General features: G+C 42.8%; 1 protein-coding gene across 1 annotated transcript in view; it reads right to left on the reverse strand.

The window, feature by feature from the left end:
- Window positions 1-242: 242 nt before the first annotated feature.
- The window catches only part of tbl3 (transducin beta like 3), a 50784-nt gene continuing 28196 nt past the window's right edge, over window positions 243-22830 (reverse strand). Inside the window, 10 exon segments of the mRNA XM_080445904.1 lie at window positions 243-2078; window positions 3640-3733; window positions 5457-5615; window positions 6587-6658; window positions 11220-11323; window positions 11570-11628; window positions 16907-17063; window positions 19312-19382; window positions 20832-20870; window positions 20872-21078. Of these exon segments, the coding sequence (XP_080302030.1) occupies window positions 1481-2078; window positions 3640-3733; window positions 5457-5615; window positions 6587-6658; window positions 11220-11323; window positions 11570-11628; window positions 16907-17063; window positions 19312-19382; window positions 20832-20870; window positions 20872-21078 (1560 nt within the window). The 3' untranslated portion in view covers window positions 243-1480.

The raw sequence follows: 22830 nt of genomic DNA on the forward strand, positions 1-22830 counted from the left end.
CACTATTATAATGAGTTGACCACCTGGGGTCTATATACCGGGGGTCCGGGACCCCTAGGGGGTCCTCAGAGTTACTACAGGGGGTCCGCCAAATCTTTGTGTGATATGATTATTTATTTTTTTACCTTAACCACTTGAAACCTAGCATCCCCTTTTCTGAGGAAAACTTTAGCCAGAAAATAGCAGATCTACAAGCTCACAACGCCTCGCGCTGTGAGCTTGTAGATCTGCTATTTTCTGGCAAAGAGGTTTGGCGTAGAGCGAAAAAAGAGCAGACCAAGTAAATGAAAAAAGTTTAATCTGAAACAGAATTTTATACAATACAGAGGGGGGGTCCCTGCTTCATCTCTCACTCAGCTAGGGGGTCCTTGGGCCTGAAAACGTTGGAAGACCCCTGGTCTATATACTATGCCTGCTCCTTATTTCACTCTACACTCAACATTTTGAGCACATAATAGCTGATCTACAAGCTCACAACGTCTTCGCAATGTGATGCGTCGTGAGCTTGTAGATCCAGCCGCTTTCCGCAGAATGTTCGTCCCACAATAAAGAGCGGCTATAGGGTTCATGTGGTCACAGTGTGGACAAACCCATTGATGACAAATAGCTCAATCTGATGCCGTTGATCAGTACATGTATTTGGTTCAGAAAAAGCCACACAGGGAAAAAAAAGAGAAGAGATTTTTATGAATTTATGCGTCCGGTCTGGATTAGAACTAGTGGAGACCCAGCTGCCAAGATGACAGGCCAATAAGAGCAGTCCTGTTGTTTAACCCATGAAGACCGGGAACGCATTTGTGTGTCATTTTTAGATTTCTTTGGATATTCAAAAATAGCAGATGTACAAGCTCATAGCGTGGCAGACCTGTTTTGTTGAAAATCTTTGAATATATATATTTTTTAAAGGGAACATTTGTAACTCAAATCGTATTGCTTCTGGGGGGATTCTACAAATGTCTTCTAAATCCTAACAGTTTTCTGAGAAAAAAAAAACTATGTTGCTATAATATCAGTGGTTCACAAACTTTTTCATGTCAAGGACCGCTCAAAATGATACGTATTTGCCCACGGACCCCCATCTCAAAATATTTTGTTCCAGGGACCCCCCCCAGGCTCAGAAGCAAAGATTTGAGTTAAAAAAATATATATATTCAAAGATTTGCACATATTTTCACAATTCTTTAAATAAAAAAAATAGCAGATCTACAAGCTCGAGCTTGTAGATCTGCAATTTTTTTAATAGCCCAAAGAAATCTAAAAACGACACACAGATGCGTTCCCCCGTCTTAAAGCGTTAATGTCGGCCATCCATGATGTGTCCGTCCGTCTGTGTTCCCGAACAGTCATGTATCGAGTGTGTTGTGTTCACAGTCCACCCGCCAACGGGGGGGGGGGGGGGGGGGGGGGGGGACTTCCTGGGTCTTTCCACACCCAGGACTGAGTCACCTTTCTTGTTGTTTTTTTTTTTCAGAGATCCCCGTCAGCTGGTGAGAGCCTGGGGGCGTAGCAGAGGAGGAGGAGGCGAGGCGGCTGGTCGACACTTCACCGCTTGGGCTGCAGGTTGAGCCGCCTCGCCGCTCCTCTCCTCTTCCTCCACGTTCCTCTCTTCCTCCCCGTTCTTCTTCTCTACTTCCTGCCCGTTCTTCTCCTCTTCCTCCCCGTTCTTCTCTACTTCCACCCCGTTCTTCTTCTCTACTTCCTCCCCGTTCTTCTCTCCTTCATCCTCATCATTTTTCTCATCCTCTTCCTCCTCATCTTCCTCCCCGGAGCTCTCCTCCTCCTCCTCTTCGCTTCCATACCGGTGGCCGGCGCCATTTGCTCGGCCGTTTGCTCCGTTTCCCACGCCGTTGAGCGAGGCTTTCTGGGTGGCGCTGACCTCCTCATCATCATCATCATCGTCTACCTCCATGATGTCTGCTGCTGGGCGTGTGGTTTCTTCATCAACACCATCCTCCTCCTCCTCGTCCTCCTTGTCCTCGTCCTCCTGATCGTCTCCAGCCCCGCTGCGGTCTTTGTCCATCACAAACAGAGGTTGTGTCTCTGTCAGAGCGTCCATCTCCTCATCATCCTGGTCCATGCTGGAGAGAAGACAACATCACAGGGATTTAGTCAAGTCATGAAACTAGAAAAAAAGCTTCCTTTGGGTGTTTGGCCCTGCCTGCCCCCCCATCCAGTGTTGCCAGATCTGCTTGTTATAATTTCCCCCCAAGATTTTATTTGAAAATAGCCGATCTACAAGCTCACAACGCGTCGCATCGCGACGCGTTGTGAGCTTGTAGATCGGCTATTTTCAAATAGCTGATGCATATGTTTAAAGTGCTCATGTGGCCCATAGTGGCTTCTTTTGGGTTTTCCTAGACCCGGTTGCTTGTTTCTCTCACAAAATCTGGCAACACTGTCCCCCATCCCCCCGCGCCCCATATCCCCCCCACCCCTCTATTGTTAGGCAATGCTGATTGGATTAGATGTATGTGAAATGCAGTACCAGGGGGTCCCCAGCTAAATTAGTTAACATAGCGTCACAATCATTTTAACCACTTCGCTTTGGCTATTCAGAAATAGCAGATATACAAGCTCATAGCGCGGCACCTAGGGGTCCCTGGCACACAAACGTGTTCAGATGGGGATCCACGGGCCAAATGTATATGAATTTAAGGGGTCCTTGGCGTGAAAAAGGTTGAAAATCACTGATTTACAGCATCTGACACGAGACATGAGCTTCTCGTGCCAGTGCTCCTAGCCAGTGTCACGTTCTTGTAACTTCAGTCAGTAGAAAAACGTGGCGGTTTGCCCACGTTTAACAATTTTCCGTTCCTTACTGGCATTCGCACGCTTTGTGTGATTTTTACCGTAGATGCGGCTTAGATCGGTTACTGATCCTTTTCGTGTCGCGTGTGGGGCACACGAGGACACGACGGATCACGTGACGATATTCTGTTTCTTTGAACGGGAATGTCACACAGAAAGTCCAGTGTCACGCAAAGAGCAAACCAGTTGGATTATCCACAACACAATGCTCAGTGAAATCCACACGAGGCCAACAATAGGGCTGCAATAGGGCTGCGTAATGGACGCTCGGTCTGTCTGTCTGTCTGTCTGTGTCTGGAGTTAAACCCTTAAGCCGATCAGCGTCAAACTTGGTATGCACACCGTCAGTAAGCAACACGAGTACCTCCACGTTTTATACATTTTTAAATATTCAACACATTTTTATAAACGGAAGTCAAAGGGGCTCGGATTGGGATGAAAATTTGGTCAAATTTGGAGTCATGTGTCATAGATTTGTCACAGACGAAGGGGGGGGGGGGCACTGACAGCCAAGTGGTTGAGGTTGTACCACATAATAGGCTTTGATGCCTGACAGTTTGCCCCTGGGTTCGATTACCGAGCCTGGCGGCGGATTTGCTCCACTCGCCGACTCTCTCGCCGTTTCCTGTCTCTCTACTACTGTGTTGAATAAAGGCCAAAAGCGCCCAAAAGTATCACAACAATAAGAAAAAAAATGAAATATCATATCTCCGTCATAGACGACTGACTGACATCACAGACTGGCCACTTTATATCCGAGATCCACCCGATTCGTTTTATTACTGAATATTGTGACTGCAACACGCGTACTTTCAACGCCCTCTCTCTCACCTGGCCTGTGCTCCCGTCACTCTCATCTTCTGCCACATGTAGTCCAGGAACATGGAGGCCTGGAGCAGGCGGCCAATCCTCTGCATGTGTCTGTCTGTGAAGAGACAACAGGTTTAACCACTAAAGACATAGTATTTTATACATGGGGGGGTTGACTATTACGAAAAGTTGACATTGACATGATGTCCAAAATGCTTGTAAAACATTGTATACTCAGGGGTGCACATAACTTTTTTTGGTCCAGTTCTCAGGGGAGCACCTGGGGATGTTACTTGGTGCGCACCAAATAAATGATAAATAAAAAGGTCCGGTGCCCCCCGGCGCCGTTTTGTCAACGTTGTAGCGCCCTGCTTCTACATTCCGCAGTTTTTCGCCGTTTTTGGGCGGTGTAGCCGCCCCTATAAGTGGGGTTGGGAAACCTCATTAGCTGTATTGTGATTGGCTCATTAGCACACCCCTAGCTGTACTGTGATTGGCTGACTCTATTCAGCACTGTGATTGGCTAGCGAGACACATGATGACATTAATAACCTATAAATAGGATTATGCACTTAAAAAAATCCATTTTTTTTTAAAGTGAGCTTTCATCACTATGATGACCACTGTGATGACCACACCGCCCACTTCACACTGGGTGTGATTTTTTGGGCGGTGAAACCGCCCCTATAAGTGAGGTTTGGAAAAATGTACAAATATCCTGCGCTGTGAAACCGCCCCTATAAGTGAGGTTTGGAAATTTGTACAATTATCCTGCACCGTGATTGGCCAATCACAATCTATTCAGGACTGTGATTGGCCAGGGTCACATGACACATGTGCATAGCCCTATATAAGAAACCATAACTTGAAAAAAACCATACATTGGTTTTTTTCAAGTTATGGTTTCGTCCATCATAAAGAGTGTTTCAATAAATGTACATGATTGGTTGACTCCATTCAGTATTGTGATTAGCTAGCAAGACACCGCCCACTTCACACAGGGTGTGATTTTTTTTCTCTTCATGCCGTTTGGTGCCCCCCCCCCCCCCCCCCCGCCTCTCTGCAATATTGGCTGTGTATGCCAAACGGCCACGCCTATCAGCGTCGTCGCTCATTGTTCTGTGATTGACAGCTTACGTTGGCCAATCAGGTGGCGAGTTCGAGTGAGCCCAAAACACGAACGGCAGCCATCTTTTTCTTGTGCGCTATTTTCTCCGCAATTTTTTTACTTCAAAAAGCTCTCTAATTTCAATTTTGAGGCACGGAATTTACTTATAAGATATCGTTTGGATAGAATTTAGTTGTTTAACTTCATATATGTGGTCAATTAATCATGACAAAGCCTATTTAAAAATAAAAATGTAGAGAACCGGTAGGGGCGGGCAGTGACACCCATGTAACCGAATAAGGCAACCCATTTTGGGCATGGATCGTCTCAAAAGTCCCCTTGCGTCACATTAGACTGGTGAACTGCTGATTGGCTGAAGGGGAAAAATTATCATTGGCTGAAGGGGTTGTCAGTCAACGGTATTACTCCCGCCCAACTCCAGCACAGCCAATATTGCAGAAAGGCGGATCAGGCCAGACTCACTCCTGAAATCAAATGGAAATGAGATTTCCGGAGGGAGGGTTTACCAGGCTAGCCGACGCGTGCTTTAACGTGATTGTGTGAGTGTGGCTTCAGGAAGTAAATTCCTGTCCCAGCTGTTGGTACGCGAGAGAGCTTCTCTTCGTCTGATGTGCCGCGCAGCGTGCATGTTGACGACGCATGCGCCCCAGTTATGTGCACCCCTGTGTATAACTTATTTCCTTGGACAAGAGCAATGATCTCCACTGACCTGTGTAGGGTATGAGGCCCTCCAGGTGGGCTCGGGCCCCCTGGTACTGCAGCATCTCCTCGGGGGGGACGTGAGTGAGGAGGACCCTCACCACAGCCTGGGCGTCCTGGCAGTTCCGGGCGTTGGTGTTCCACACCACACAGTACCGCAGCAGAGACTCTGAGGACCCACAGCAACAAGAACGTTATTACTGAGACTTTATTATTTAACCCATTAACACCTTTACCGCCGGGCCCGTAGTTCTACGGGCCGTTAAATCCAACGGTTAAGCGCCGAGCCCGTAGTCCTACGGGCTGCGGTCTTTTCGCGCATGCGCGGTCCGGGTGCACTTTCGGAATTTTTTTGATCCACTTCCGTTTCCGGTTTGATGACAGGAAATAGAATTATTTGGGATCCGGTTTCGACGATCACGCCCGCTCCCATTCTACAGACGAAACTGAAACTCAATTCTCTTCCTGTAGTTTTTTCTCCTCGCATTTCACTGTTTAACGTAATCCGCTCTAACTACAGTCATGGAAGTCCGTTTGACATGCGGTCTTCACTGGGAGATACAGGGAGATCTCGCGGATGTAAACAGACCGTTCACGGCTCAATCTTAAGGATTTTAACAAGATCTATGGCGACATGAAAAAAACAAAAAAACAACAAAAACACCTTGGCACTGGTGAGTACATTATGAGATTAACCTCTGGCGGTGGATGTGTTAAGAACCGAGGCCCCCATTCTACAAATGAATTCTAAATATTTTTTCGTGCCAAGGACCCCCAAATTGATATATATTTGGCAAAAAAAATTAAAACACTTTCAAGATTTTTCTAAAATGTTCAAAAATAGCAGTCACTTCGTACCGCGCTGCACGCTTGTATATCTGCTATTTTTGAACAGCCAACGCTAAAATCTAAATTGACACAGATGCTTTCCCGGTTTTAATGGGTTAAAATAGAAGACATAAAAATGACATTGCTCTCACATTGTTTTAATTAATCTTTTTCCGGTTTTCGCATAAACCCTGTAAACCCTTAATGGCCACTTGTGCACAGTGGCCATTCTGCTCTTAAGAACTATAACAACTAGAATAAGAGCAACATGGCCACCGTGTGAATAGGTATAACAGGTTAAGAACAAGTTACCTTTCTGGTCCTGCCGAAGCTTCAGCACGGTTTTCTCCAGCAGCTCAGAGCTGTCTGCAGTCTGCCTGAGGGCTGGGGGGCAATGCAAAGGTCACAAGGTCAAACAAACACATAATGCACATAATGATGTTCAAGTTCACATCATGGTGTCAACCCCTCCCCCCCTGCCTGTGTTTAGAGGCAGCCACACACACACACACACACACACACACACACACACACACACACACACACACACACACACACACACACACACACACACACACACACACACACGCACACACGCACACACGCACACACGCACACACGCACACACACTAAACAAAAACATCTAGAATCTTCTTGGATCTTGAAACGTATCTGTGTAGATTTCGTGCCTATGAAGCAACGGTGACACATGACAATGTTCTAAGCAGTGGTGGAAAAAGTACTCAAGTAAAATATACTTAAGTAAAAGTATCAATACTGCAATGTAGAAATACTCTGTTACAAGTAAATGTCCAGAATTGAAAATGTACAAAAGTATTAGCATCAAAATGTATTTAAAGTACCAAAGGTAAAAGTACTACTACTAATTATGCAGAATGTCCCATTTCAAGATTTAAAATGTATACAAATCTTTTGAAAATAGCCGATCTACAAGCTCACAATGCGTCGCGATGCGACGCATTGTGAGCTTGTAGATCGGCTATTTTCAAATGGCCGAAATGTACATAAGTGGTTAATGTATGATGAAGTGGTTAATGTATGTTTAGTAATAATAATCAAAATCTACAAAGTAACTAGTAACTAAAGTGTTCAAATAATTGTAGTGGAGTAAAAGTACAATACTTGGATCCGAGATGTCGTGGAGTAGAAGTAAAAGTATTGGAAATTGGAAATACTCAAGTAAAGTACAAATACCTAACATTTTTACTTAAGTAAATCTACTTAGCTTATCTACTTTCCACCACTGGTTCTAAGTACAAACCTGTAAAAGTACATACAGCATTTACAGTGAATGGCATGTTCATCACTATATAACTGTTCACTGGATGCATTGCATAAACTTGACTGATGTTCCACGTGCTTTTATCCAACATGAGCACGGCTTATATTACCGAAAGTTGCATAACAGACAGATAAATGCCATTATTGCAGCAGGAACTTGTGGCAAATGGAATGAGAGAAAACCTGCCCTGAAGACAAAGTGAACAGCATTTACTGGGCTGAACGGTGACACAGCACTATTACAGAAGTGTGTCACTGGTGTTATTTACCATATCAATTGCTGAGTAACTCCAATGACAAAGACATGTTTATTGTGACACAAGTTCTTATCATTAGTTCAGTGGGCTAATGAATTATCCTGTCCTGCACCATAAGAGCAAGCTTTACTCAATTCCAACAGTGGTTCTCAACCTTTTCAGGCAGTGACCCCCCAAAATAATCATTTTTTAACTGGGGACCCCCCAAAATAAGCATATTTGAACTGGGGACCCCCCAAAATAATCATATTTGAACTGGGGACCCACCACCCTGATAAGCACTTGGAATGTAGGAGTTGGGGCATTACATCTAGTTTGACTCTGTTCCACAGATAAATATTGTGAAAATAGCAGATCTACAAGATCACAACGTCTTGCGTTGCGAGGCATTGCGAGCTTGTAGATCGGCTATTTTAAAGTTTTTATAGTTTATATAGTATAGTTTGTTGATTATTTTTGATGCACTAATTTCTTGTCTTTCTTTTTTTGGGTATTAAAATGGTCTTAAAGTCCTTAAATTGTCTTTTCACTGTGATCTGGGGACCCCCCCGCAAAAATCATCGACCCACAGGTTGAGAACCACTGAATTAGGAGACCGGGCCTTTTGCAATCAAGAGCTTCTTCTACGCTGTGGAATGCCCTCCTCTGGCAGCGCATTCCAAAAGCCTTGGCGCTCTGATTGCAAAAGCAATCAGTATGTACAGTATGTAATGTACTGTACTTCTGGAAAATGAGCTTCCACTGGATCAGGGGTGATGCAACTCTGATGATGGAGAGGGCCACTATATTTCCACACTCACTACAGAGGGGCCACATTTCATATACTGTTGGGCAGACACCTCTTATCTCCGTATTTTAACTTTTTTTTTTCGCAATTAATGCTCTACTTCGTCATTCTATGTCACAAAAAAGTAGCAAAAATAGCAGATCTACAAGCTCAAAACGCGTCGCACTTGTAGCTTGTAGATCTGCTATTTTTGCTATTTCTTTTATTGGAATCCTGATAAGTAACATTTGTATTTAATTTCAAATGCATTTAGTTATGCTTATGTTAACTTTATGAACTTAAATACAAATACATTGGACATAAAAAAAAGACAATAGCATTTTAATACTAGTCATTAAGCTACTAACATAGACTGAAGTAATTAAAGCGGGTCATGTTTGCATGTTTGGAATTGTAACAGCTGAAATCAATAATATATCAGTGTTCTGATATTAACCTGCGAAACACATAGATCTACGTGTTTTCAAATACACCCGTCGAGTGCCAAAACCGTAAATCTATGTGTTTTACATTTTTCCACAAAAAGGGCGCTCTAACCGCGCAACTTAGGAATGAGCCTAGGTCCCTGTTAAATGGAATGGACGGATGTGAGAAGGACCCAAAAAACGTCACTTCCGTCCGCTCCAATGATAGGGATGTCCATACTTTTTTACAGGGGTCAAAACAAGCCATTTTCGACGGGTGATCACTCTGCAATGGCGTATTGCCTTAGAAATATTATTGTTCCAGGCGTTAGACGGGACCCTCGACCATCGCGCACGCACTAGGGGTGATACGTTTTTGTGACGATATGTATCGTTTTGGGGGGGAAAAATATCGTTTTTTTCTTACAATAATAATAATCAGGCATGCAAACAGCCCCGAGGTGAAAAGGGTGACAACATGTTTTTTTTTTTTGGGTCAGGTGTCACACTATTGCCCTATTTGGATTCAAAACGGCTATTGTAGCTGAAAAGCTACAAGTTTGCATGTCTGAATAATGCAAAAACAGAAATATTTGTTTGCATTTTCTTTTTTTCTCCCCCATATATTTTCATAATAAAAAATCGTATCATATCGAAATCGTATCGAAGTTGTGTGCCCAATATCGTATCGTATCGTTTGGTGAAATTAGTGTATCGGCACACCCCTAGCACGCACCCTTTGCTTACATCCGGGTCCTCGTGGAGGCTTCTACAGCTCTAAAACGATTGGCGTAAACGTTAACTCATTCAGTGCCACATGACGTCTAAGACGTCATGGCCCTGAGCGCCCTGAGCGCCACATGACGTCTAAGACGTCATGGCCCTGAGCGCCCTGAGCGCCACATGACGTCTAAGACGTCATGGCCCTGAGCGCCCTGAGCGCCACATGACGTCTAAGACGTCATGGCCCGTCATGAAAAAAATAAATAAAAAATCTATTCATTTTCTTTTTTTTTTCCTTTCTTTTTTTTTTGAAAAAAAGTTCAGAACCCAAGATATGATGATTTGAAGATTTGCTGCTCCATTCACTTCTTGTTTAACTTCTTACTGAAAAAGGCTGTATCTCGGCTCCTGAGCACTTTTTTTTACAATGAATGTTGGCTGTGGCACTCAGAACCAAACCTCCATAAATAAGAATGGCACTGAAAGAGTTAAGAAACCAACTGGCACTGGATGTACCCTGTTTTAAAAAACCTCTGGCACTTGATGTGTTAATCGGCTCTGAGGAAGGCTAGGGGCCGAAACGTGTTAGTATAAATAAATAGAATACATAACTGAGCCACTGCCTTGCATGTACTGTACCGTACGTACTGTACTTGGCTTGTTTTAAATCCCTGCTATTAGCTAAATGCCTACACTGTAATTGTAAATTGTATTTCCGCAGGGAGGTTGATGTAAACAAACAGCGGAGAGCTGTGGTAAGATCACTGGTTCTAGCAGCACGGTATAAAGTCCTCCGAGAACGACTTTTGGCAAGACCTGCCAAAGCGGGAAAAAGTTAAGACTTTGTTTAGACTAGAGTAAGCTGCAGGCTTAACCCTTTTAGACCTGAGGCCGATTCTAAAAACGCCTTCTAAATCCTGACCTAAGCTTTCTGAAAAACTTACAACAAATGTATGTTGCTATATACTGTACATAGCAACAAGAACCCCAAAAGGGGTTCCCGTCCTGAAAGGTATAGTTACAAATAGGGGTTCCCGCCCAAAAAGGGTTAACAGCGAATACCATAAAAATAAGTGCGCTCGGAATCGCTGGCAGTGGCTTGACACTTTTCTGAAAGACTCTGGCAGTTAAAGAGTTAATATCTCCAGGTGACTATTTGTCACCAAAACACTCCCTGAAAATCTGCAGAGAATGCAGAGAGGTTGCTGTACGCTCCTTCTCACGTCAAGTTTATTTTTAATACCCATACTTTGTTCAGCGTAATTCTTGTCACGCAATATACACGCACACACCCTTCATACATATTATCACCACTGATGTAACCGGTACCAATGAGCACAGCTGGTTTCCAGACGTTAATTGGTGGTAAATATGCGGTGAGAGCACCCCAGGGTGCTCTCCGTCGTTCACACATTCAGAGCGCTGCGCTCTGGGAGCACACAGCCACTCACATTGGTGACAATAGGACGTACCTTTGATAACATTGAGCACTGTGTGAGGCTGATCCAGGGAGATGGCCAGGCCCAGAGCTTTCAGGTACTTCTTCTCGTGCAGTAGGTTGGACAACTCCTGCTGCCTGCATGTGTAACACACACACACACACACACACACACGCACACGCAGACGCAGACGCAGACGCACACGCACAAGAAAGAGGCGGAAGGATTATTTTTATTTATTTTCTTACTTATTATTAACGAGTGGTATAAGTGGTACTTTTGCTATTTTTTTAATTTAAATCTTGAAAAGTAGCAGTTTTGCACACATGAGGTTCCCACCTCCGACAGAGACGATACAGAAGGTGTTTTTTGGGGGAACTCACTTGACGATCTGTCCTTCCATTTTAGCTTGTTCCTCTGCCAGCTCCACCTTGGTCACGTCCTACAGGCACAGACACAACATGGGGCAGCATTAGTAGAATCAGCCTTCAGGTCTTAATAGTTTAATCCAGGGGTCTTCAACAGGGGGTCCGGGACCCCTAGGGGGTCCTAAGAGTTACTACAGGGGGTCCGCCCCTTTAGCCAAAAATAGCAGATCTACAAGCTCACAACGGCTCGCGCTGCGAGGCGTTGTGAGCTTGTAGATCGGCTATTTTTGGCACAGGGATATTAGGTGTCGAGGGAAAATGGAGCAGACCAAGTAAAAAAAAAAAAAGTTTACCGGTAATCTGAAACACAATTTTATACAATATAGAGGGGGGTTCATATAGATCTACAAGCTCTATATGAGCTTGTAGATCTGCAATTTCTTTAATAGTACTTCACCACTTCATTCATCACATCTGAGAGAGTGGAGAGGCCGTCTGTCTGGGAATCAGAAGGTATCCCATAATCCCGGTTCTACCCCCGGCCTTAAGCAAGACACGTAACACTTAACCCCGGGCGCTGTATTAATAGCAGCCTACTGCTCCTAAGAAATAGGATGGCTTAAATGCAGAAGACAAATTTCACGTATAACTACGGTGCGGCACAGGGACCGATGAATTACATTAATATCTAAATGTAATTTAGATAGCATGTTATTTAGACAAATTCATTGCTAGATTCATTGTTTACCAGGTATCCTATCATTTTTTTGATAGTATCGTCATCTTAGCATCGCGTCATAAGAACTGTGTGATTCTGTCAGGTATGTGACAGGTATATGTTTATTTCTAGCGGCAGTGATGTCATAGCCTGGTAAACCCCCCCTCCCTCCGGAAATCTCATTTGCATTTGGTTTCAGGAAGGAGGGTCTGGGATTGCTCACAGAGTGAAGCTGCCCGAACTGCTGCGCATCCGAACCAATCAGCGGCTGCTAGGGGCGGGATCATCCAATCACCTGCCTAGTAGCTTGAAAAAATGAAACTCCGTCTGTCATCGATTCTGCGCCCGGAGTCTCAGATGCAAGTACGCTGTGAAACAAAATGTGTGTCGCAAGCTTCTTCCATTTGACGGAGTGAGGTTAGTGATGTCACACTTCGGTTCCCAATGGGCATCGGCCTATAGTTGGATCAATGCAGCCACCTGCAGCGGCGGGTGAGTGACCTGCCGCCGCAGGTCGCTGCATGGATTCCAACTAGGTGACAGTTCAGCATGCGGGGGATCTTTAGCTTGAAGCTGATTGGTCAGATAATGCCGTTATCAGTTTACGTGAATAGGGCAGATAAGTTATTAGATCTGGGCCGTCTCACCCACAGCAAGACAAATAAAGGCTGGGTACGTGATAAACACAATCACATTAGTCATTCCACCGTGCCGCTCAACATATACATAAATATTTGTTTTTGCCCTGACTGTAATGTCCCAGCATACAAGGATATGATATTGTGAAGCCTTATTCTATTTATCATACCAACAGTGCACAAATTACTTTATTTTTTGCAATAACACAGATTTGTGTATTGCTAAAAGTCCTGGGGTCGACTAATATTAAGCTGTTAAGAAAATATGTCCCAAATGGCCATCCCTAGTGAGCATCTATTCTGTTGCAAAGAGTGGGACGGCATTTCTCATCATCCGTCAAATGGTTGTCAGGGCGACATAAAGTTCCATTGTGTCTCAACAATCCTGCAACCTATAGCATCTGTGGAATCCTAATCCTTTCAGCATCTCTGCATGTTGACTGACTGACTGACGTATCTTTAGAACCATAAACCAGACGAACGAGCTCGCCCCTTTGGGAGGAGTACATCTTACGGGAATCTAGACGAAAGTTAATATAGCTTAGGGCCTGTTTCCTTGAAATTACAGCCATGCATCCTCCGCAAATATGTGTTTAAGGCACCGGACTGGTATGAGGAAATACAGTACAGTACCTGGGTCCTGACCAGTGATGGAAAGTAACTAAGTACATTTACTCAAGTACTGTACTTAAGTACAATTTTTAGGTATTTTTTTACTTTATTGGAGTATTTCCAATACTTTTACTTCTACTCCACTACATCTCAGAGGCAAATATTGCACTTTTACTCTACTACAATTATTTGAAAACTTTAGTTAGGGACAGGTCGATTTTTAAAGAAGGGTACCCCTGGAGAAAATGTATATGCCCTGATCTAAAATGGCGTGACCCTCCCTTTGACAAAAAAAATAAATCAATGACCCTCCCCAAGTGATAAAAAAAAAAAGATGAACCCTCCCCGCCTAGGAGTGTCACGATATATTGTCCCACGATATAGCCTATCATGGTTTTAAAATGTGACGATAGGTATTGTCATGATGTCATACTGTATCGTAATATTTTTTTTGTTATTAAAACACTTTCCTTTTTTTTTTGCCTATGAAAGTTATAGGAGTTCTTACTGTATGGTGTATGATATGAAATGTAAAGCTTATCATAATCACAGTAATTATTAATCATGTCTTCCATCATATTCAAGGTATTTTGGAGAAACAGACTCCAGTCACTTTCAGTTTAAAGCACTGCTGAGAGGTGTTGTGGGTCAGCTGATGCTCGTTGACGCTCGTTAATCAAAGCAATTATGCCTCTGCACTCTCAAATAGGCCTACATAATCTAAGATGGTTTACATGGTATTATACTGTATCTGGTATTATAGATTTTTTTGAGCTGTTGGAAATAACTAGGCTAACCTCACTCCGTCAAATGGAAGAAGCTTGCGACACACATTTTGTTTCACAGCGTACTTGCATCTGAGACTCCGGGCGCAGAATCGATGACAGACGGAGTTTCATTTTTTCAAGCTACTAGGCAGGTGATTGGATGATCCCGCCCCTAGCAGCCGCTGATTGGTTCGTATGCGCAGTGGTTCGGGCAGCTTTACTCTGTGAGCAATCCCAGACCCTCCTTCCTGAAACCAAATGCAAATGAGATTTCCGGAGGGAGGGGGGTTTACCAGGCTATAACTAGGCTGCACTTGGTTGGTAAAGTCCAGATGACAAGAATATGAGGTTTGTGGAATTTATAGTCATGCATTGTTATATTATATTATATTTGTTATATTAGTCTATCTGTCCTCTGAAACAATGGGTTTATAGTTAGTGAGAACTTCACTTCTCCCTTAAGCTTGCACAAATGTATTTATTTGTGTGTACAAAGCACTTTGTAATTGTTTTTTAAAGTGCTTTATAAAGTTAGTTTAAACTAAAGATGATGGCCAATGTTGATGATACATGAGAAAAGAACATTAATAATGTATCATATCGATATCATATGCCCAACATCATGTATTGTATCGTGAAATTAGTGTATCTTGACACCCCTAACCCTCCCCATCATCCCCGTCCGATGTTTTGCTTTCCACATTACTGTAGTCAGTCTTGCTAAATGCACAGTGTAGTATCTGTAGTAGTGGTAGCAGAATGGATAGTGTTCTCAACTTCGATGTGGGAAACCCATTGAATCCTGTTCAGATTGAAGAAAGTTGAGTATTTGGTAACAGTAGTCAGAGCTGGCCCTGAGGAATTTGATGCCTATATAGGCAGCATTTTACCTGGTGCCCCCCCCCCCCCCCATAGCCTATTAATTAATAATAAATAAGGCTATTTCACAAACACAAATAACTAGGACACCGTGTAAATTACAAAAGCCAAATTACAATTTACAATTTTGGCATTTAGCAGACGTGATTTACAGTAAGCAAGATAAACTCAGTAATCTAGGATCATAGATAAACCAATAACCTATCATCAGTCTAAACATTATAATGATATAAAAAAAAGTATGTACAGTACATTGAAACTATACACACACTTAGGATGCCAGGTCAACAATGACCTGGCATCTGTCTAAATAAAATGCTATCTAAATTACATTTTAACGTTTGCATAAGACTGCATGGTCATCAAGGCTAGAACATTTAAAACAAAACTATTATATATTAATATTAATGAATTTGTATTGGGTGTTATCTGAGTAGATAGAAAGGTGTTTTATTATCTCCTGGAATAGAGAGAGAGAGAGAGAGAGAGAGAGAGAGGACCTCTGAAAGTCTTATTAAAGAAATGTAACTTAACGTGCTGTACTGCACGTCATTGCCATTCACGTGGCCGTTGCATGTGCATTTTGCACGCATATTCACGTCATGTACTTTCTGTACCATGAAATTATAAACCGGTTTCTGCACATACCTAAGGATGTACAGTATGCAGCACTCCTTAAATGATCTGGAATGTACCCTTCTAACAATACAGATCTCCAGTCCAATCGATTTATTTGCATATTGAAACAGATTTGAAATGTCAAACATGTCAAGCCTCTGATGTTTTTACATGTAGTTCATCATGCAACACGTGTGTGTTCCGCCCTCAAATTCTTCTTATGGAGGCCATCACCCCTGCCCGCACACACGCGTTAAAGTCTATTTAAGTTAATGTAAATATATATTAAGTTCTAAATAAAAACGGGTTTCACTCCCACTCTTTTCCCCCACTGTTGACCACTGTTCTGCTGTACTAAAAAGGTATATAAAAAACGGACTATTTTATCAATTCAAAATTGCACGACCCTCCCTTGGATTCAAAGTAGAATTGGCTGACCCTCCCTTGGACTAAAATTAGAAAGGCATGACCCTCCCCTATTTTCCTCCAGGGACCCCCCTCTGTAAATTTCGACTGGTCCCTTACTAGTTACTTTGCAGATATAAATCATTATATTATAAAACATACATTAACCTCTTAAGCCCTATTTTATACCTAGTCTATGTGAAAATAGCCGATCTACAAGCTCACAACGCGTCGCGATGCGACGCGTTGTGAGCTTGTAGATCTGCTATTTTCAAACATTTTAGTACTTTTACTTTTGGTACTTTAAGTCCATTTTGATGCCAATACTTTTGTACCTTTACTCAAGCAAATTTAGAATTCTGGACTTTTACTTGTAACAGAGTATTTATATATTGCAGTATTGGTACTTTTTCCACCACCGCCGGTATGAGGAAATACAGTACAGTACCTGGGTCCTGACCTGGGCCAAGAAGGCCTACAGACAGTTATGAGTGAAATGCCTTGTGCAAGAACATGATTACTGTACATAACATTGAGTCACAGGAGTATACCAGACGCAAACCTGGTTTTACGACTGTAGATAAAATGTGAATACTATTGTTGTTATCTGACAACTTAAACACTGTATGCGTAGTTGACCGGGGTCCCCCAGGGCCAGGGACGCAGAAAGGGGGGGGGGGGGGGGGGGGGGGGCGGGATTTTTTTTTCCACTCACGTCCCAGATGATGACGTTGGAGTCAGCCGACCCGGTCACCATCCGGTCGTCCTTGCGGCTGACGTGCAGACCCCACACCTTGTCCTGGTGGGCGTCCAGGGTCTTCACGCACTCGTTGGACTTGATGGTCCACAGTTTGACCAGGCCGTCCGAGCCACTGGGGGGGGGGGGGGGGGGCAGAGAGAGAGAGGGGGGGATGACAATGGTACAGTGAGTTGGAGAGGAGAGGACACTGGCGCTGTTTGTTCGCCGCTTCTCCACCACCAAATCTTTTTGGCATATTTTGCTTATTTGATTGTGATATTTTAGCTTATTTTGTCGCTAGCAGTGTTGACTTTGTCGACTTTTTTCAGTGACGAAAACTAAATAGAAACTAAGCTACGATGACTAAAACTAAGACTAAATATATTGACAACTTAATTAACAAATAAAAACTAGACTAACATGTTAGTGAGGGATCTAGTGGAGAAGAGATCCAGTAAGAACTAAAAGACAACTAAAAGTCACGCTGCGACGCGTTGTGAGCTTGTAGATCGGCTATTTTCAGCACGCAACCAAGTGTAAAATCAGCCTTTAAGACGCCATCAAGGCACCGCCAACATACATTTTAGTCGACCAAATCGACTGTAAATTTAGCCGACTATAATTTTATGATATTTAGTCGACAAAAACTAGACAAAAACTAAAACATTTCAGATGACTAAAATATGACTAAAACTAAATGGAATTTTATTCAAAAGACTATGACTAAAACTGAATCAAAATTTGCTGTCAAAATCAACACTGGTCTCTAGCAAGTTATATTTCATGCACAGCGGACAGGCACCACTGACTACAACTGTGTGAGATTGGATCTTTGTGCATTTCTTGGCACGAACTGAGAGCACTTTGACGGCTGGCCTGACTACCTGCTGCCGTCCGCCTCCTGGCACTTTGAGATTTGTAAGAATGTAAAATGTGTTACAAATAAAATGTATTATTTTATTTGTTTACATTGAAAGAACAGGGAAGAGTTGCAACCAAATGGCAGCAAATATACGCATCTGTTCTATTTCTATTGCAGAGCGGCTCCGCATCGTAATGCATCCAGGGTACGTCGGCCTTAGTTCTTACGACGGAGTTCTGGCAGTGTCAGAAATGTCAGGGCATGTTGACGTGGTGAGGCTGGCACTGCCAACATCATTAACACATCCATTAAAAAAGGTAGCAGTTTCTGTTCAACTTCCCTGTTCACTGTTGGGGTTTACAGAAACTGCTATCTTTACCGGAAGATTGTCAATTTGACCGGTTTCATGTCTATAAATAAAAGCCTGGGAAATCAATCAACTGTGTGCTTGACGATGTGCAGACAGTTAAGTTGAGAACAGCAGGAGATATTATCAGCTTCCCTTTGGAGAGTCTTCTGTGAAGTCGAGTTAGGGACCAAATCCTTCCTCCTTTTCTCTCAAGGAAGAACCCTGCCACGTCCTTGGCTGATGTAGGTTGCAGTTTTGTGATAGATTAATCTATCAATCAATCTCACACAAGACGGAACATTGCGATTTTACCTTTTCCACGTGGCACAGCGTGACAAAAATAGCCGATCTACAAGCTCAAAACGCGTCGCAGTGCGACGTGTTCTGAGCTTGCAGATCTGCTATTTTTGCTTTTTTTGAATTGGAATCCTGATAGTTTTTTTTGCTATTTTTGAATTGGAATCCTGAAAAGTTTTATTTTTATTTAATTTCAAATGCATTTAGTTGTTACTTATGTTAACTTTATGAACTTAAAAAATACATTGGACATAAAAATTACAGAATTTTAATACAAGTCATTAAGCTACTAATATAGACTGAAGTAATTAAAGCGGGTCATGTTTACATGTTTGGAATTGTAAACAGCTGAAATCAATAATATATCAGTATTCCGATATTAACCTGCGGGCCGCATTAAGTGAATGTGGGGGCCGCCAGAGGTCTATACTAGGTCCACTCCTCCCCCCCCCCCCCCCCCAACACCAAATCTCTTTGTCCAAAATAGCCGTTCTACAAGCTCGCAACGTGACGCGGAGGGAGCTTGTCGACTTGCCATTTTTGCCGAATGTTTGCTCCATAATTGCGACACTAGGATTCATGTGGTTGAAGAACCCAAAAATTGTACAAGGCGAATACAAGAACGCTCACCCCAAAACACACTCGCCCCCCCCCCCCCCCCCGGGTCAAATCCGGCAACCTCGATCTACAAGCTCACAATCTGCTGTTTTCACCGAAGAGATTCGGTGTAGAAGGAGAAAGGAGATGACCTTAGTATAGACCCCTGGGGACCCTTGTCAACTGTGTACATAGGGTTTAAGAGCACCATTGTAAATATGCTGTTGTGTGGATGTGTTATGTGGAGGTCATGTGAGAGGTCAGGGGGTGTCATACCTGGTGAGCAGTTGTGTCCCTCTGCTTACAAAGACGAGCTTCAGCACAGACGCATCGTGTCCCTCAAATGTCTGGACAAATTCACAGTAAGAAATATTAAAAACCATTATAATAAATCACACACGGCCAAAAACAATAATGACATTTATTTGCCCTGAACTTCCAGTCAGAAACTGGTTCATGACTAATAAGACAAACAGAGGCTACAGCACACAGCAATGTGGTTCTCTTGTGGAGATTATGGTATTATTGATGTGTGAGGACAATATGAGGATAAGTTCTAATGTGTTTAAATGGTTAAGTAGTAATAATATTTGTAGGTGTGTCAATGCTGTCTATTCATGCTTGCACAATGGCCACGCCCCTGGCTCTGGACACCACAATGAAAATCTAACAAACTCATTATTAATTTGTTTGGTGTCAGGGTTGATTTTAACAGCACATTTTTTATTTAGTTTTAGTCATAGTCTGTTGAATAAAATTCCATTTAGTCGTATTTTAGTCATCTGAAATGTTTTAGTTTTGTCTAGTTTTAGTCGACTAAATATCATAGTCGACTAAATCTGCAGTTGATTTAGTCGACTAAAATGTATGTTGGCGGTGCCTTGATGGCGTCGTGATGGCTGATTTTACACTTGGTTGCATGATGAAAATAGCCGATCTACAAGCTCAGTGAGCTTTCATGCCCCTTTCTTGATTCCTGATGCCATAACAACAGTGTGAACTTTAGAATGTTGCAGCTAGCACCCCCGAATATCGAATATTCGTTTGACAGCCCTAACACACACACACACACACACACACACACACACACACACACACACCCACACACACACACACCATGTGTGTGTACTGTTTATTGTTGCATACATGGCTGCTGGGTCGCAAGACAAATTTCAGTGTGAACTGACAATAAAGTATTATCGTATCGTATGTGTGTGTGTGCGTGTGTTAGGGCTGTCAAACGAATATTCGATATTCGAATATTATTCTAATATTGGGAAAATATGTATATTCTAATATAAAAATTAATATTCCAATATTTATTTTAATTTTTATTATATATATATATATATATTTTTTTTTAAATGTAATGTTTATTTGACAGGGACAATACAAAAAACATGTATCAAGTTATAAAAACAAACAAAATATATGTTTTATTGGATCCGAGCACTCAATACATTGTTTTTTGTACGGTTTCTGTCAAAAAAAAAGGTTTACATTTTTTTTTTTTTTTTTTTTTTTTTATACATTTTTTTATAATAATAATGATAATATTCAAATATATTCGAATATCTGCCCCAATTTTTAAGACCAATATTCGGATATCATTTCTGAGGAAAGTTGACAGCCCTAGTGTGTGTGTGTGTGTGTGTGTGTGTGTGTGTGTGTGTGTGTGTGTGTGTGTGTGTGTGTGTGTGTGTGTGTGTGTGTGTGTGTGTGTGTGTGTGTGTGTGTGTGTGTGTGTGTGTGTGTGTGCGTGCGCGCGCGCGCGCCCCCCCCCCCCCCCCCCTCACCTTGAGGCAGCTGCAGTCCTGCAGCCCCCAGAGCTTGGCGGGTGCCGTCGGCGGAGGAGGTGGCCAGCACCTGGTCCACGGGGGAGAAGCAGACGGCCCAGACCCCGCGGGTGTGGCCCCGGAGGACCCCCAGCAGGGGCAAGGGCTCGCCCTGGCCCCCCGCCAGGGACCACAGCTTGGCCGTGCGGTCCTGGGAGCCCGACGCCAGCAGCTTGTCGTTGGGCGACACCGCCACGCTGTTCACGTCCTGAAGGGTGGGACGACGAGGAGAGAGCCAATGAGAAAACACATCAGGTTAGGGGCATTGGTTCTCAAAAGTGGGGTCCTTGGGGGGGTTCCAGGGGGTCCCCAGCTAAAATGTGTTAATATAGCATCACAATAATTTTAACCTTGTATACTTTGGCTATTAAAAAATAGCAGATATACAAGCTCATAGAGTGCCGCGCTATGAGCTTGTAGATCTGCTATTTTTGAAAAATCGTGACAATTTGTGAAAACCTTTGAATATATATATATATATTTTTTTTAAGTGAACATTTGTAACTCAAATCATCGCTTCTGGGGGGTCCCTGGAACAAAATATTTGAGATGGGGGTCGGCGGCCAAATACATATAATTTTGGGGGTCCTTGACATGAAAAAGTTTGAGAACCACTGTGTTAGAGGACCGTGTCCACGGATAACCTTTTTCTTTTTTTTCCCCTTTAGCTGCCAGTGACTTTCTGCCATGCTTTGTTTATTGGATTTTCCACAGAAGCATTTCAGCATCAAAACAGCATTGGTACTTGAACAGACACGTAAAAGCTTCCTCCAGTGCAATCCATCAAAAACAAAAGATGACAGTAAACAGATTGCCATGCTTTTCTATGGTGAAGAGGGACACAAGAAGAGTGGGTACCTCCATGTAAAATTGGCTATTTTGTCTAAAAATTTTAAATAGTCCATCAGCTTAAATTATTGGATATACAGCTTTTGTAGCAATTGCAGAAATATGAGACCTCAATTGTCGAATGTTCAATCATGTTCTAATCATGTGTGTACTTTACTTAAGACCATTTCCCCAGATATTTAAAGGTAGGGTAAGTGATTTACTTTGGTTAAAATAAGTGTTAAATAGCTCTATATTGTGATAGTACTCATTTCTATAGAGTGTTTGTTCAGTAAAAGGAGTCTCCCATGTCTCTCCAGCTCTTTATTAAACAGAAAATGCATTTTCAGTGCTCTCTCCTGATTGGCTTAAATGTTGTCACCTACCTGAAAATGTACTATATTCTGTTTACTAAAGAGCTGGAGAGACCCCTGTGACCGAACAAACGCTCTGTAGCAATGATTACTATATCTATATCAGAACATAGTACTTTAGGCAGACTTCCGGTATGGCGACGAACAGGACGGTCGCATAGAGCAGTGAGCTCCCGATCACCAACTATTTAAAACCGCGCTAAAAACTAGAAAACAGGACAAGAAGAAATATAAACTGATGGGAAATGAGCGCAAGACAAAGTACGAGAAACCTTGACAGAAAAAACAAAGAAAAAGACCAGAAACGAGACGAAGAGGAGCGTGCGCTAGCACCCGAAGCTAACAAACAAATCATGGACACACTTCAGGCTAGTTTGGATGGGATCAGCAATCAGATATCGGCACTTCGGAAAGAAATGAAGGAAGACCTGAGATCATTCAAAGAAGAAATTACAGCCCAGATGGACAGTAAACTGACCGGATTCAGTGTGGACATTAATCAGAAATTCACCCACGTTAACACGGTGATTGAAGAACAGAAAACGACAATGGAAGCCGCGTTGGAACGCGCAGAAGAAGTGGAGCAGTGGAGCACAGCAGTTAACCAAACACTACAGGAGTTGCTGGAAGAGAGAAATAAGATGATGATTAAAATAGACGACTTGGAATGCAGGCAAAGACGCAATAATTTAAGAGTCTATAATATGAAAGAAGAAGCTGAATCAGAGAGTGAATCGATGGCACAATTCATGGCCGAA

Source organism: Gymnoscopelus braueri (assembly GCF_963280865.1).
Source record: "Gymnoscopelus braueri genome assembly, chromosome: 13".
Taxonomy (NCBI): domain Eukaryota; kingdom Metazoa; phylum Chordata; class Actinopteri; order Myctophiformes; family Myctophidae; genus Gymnoscopelus; species Gymnoscopelus braueri.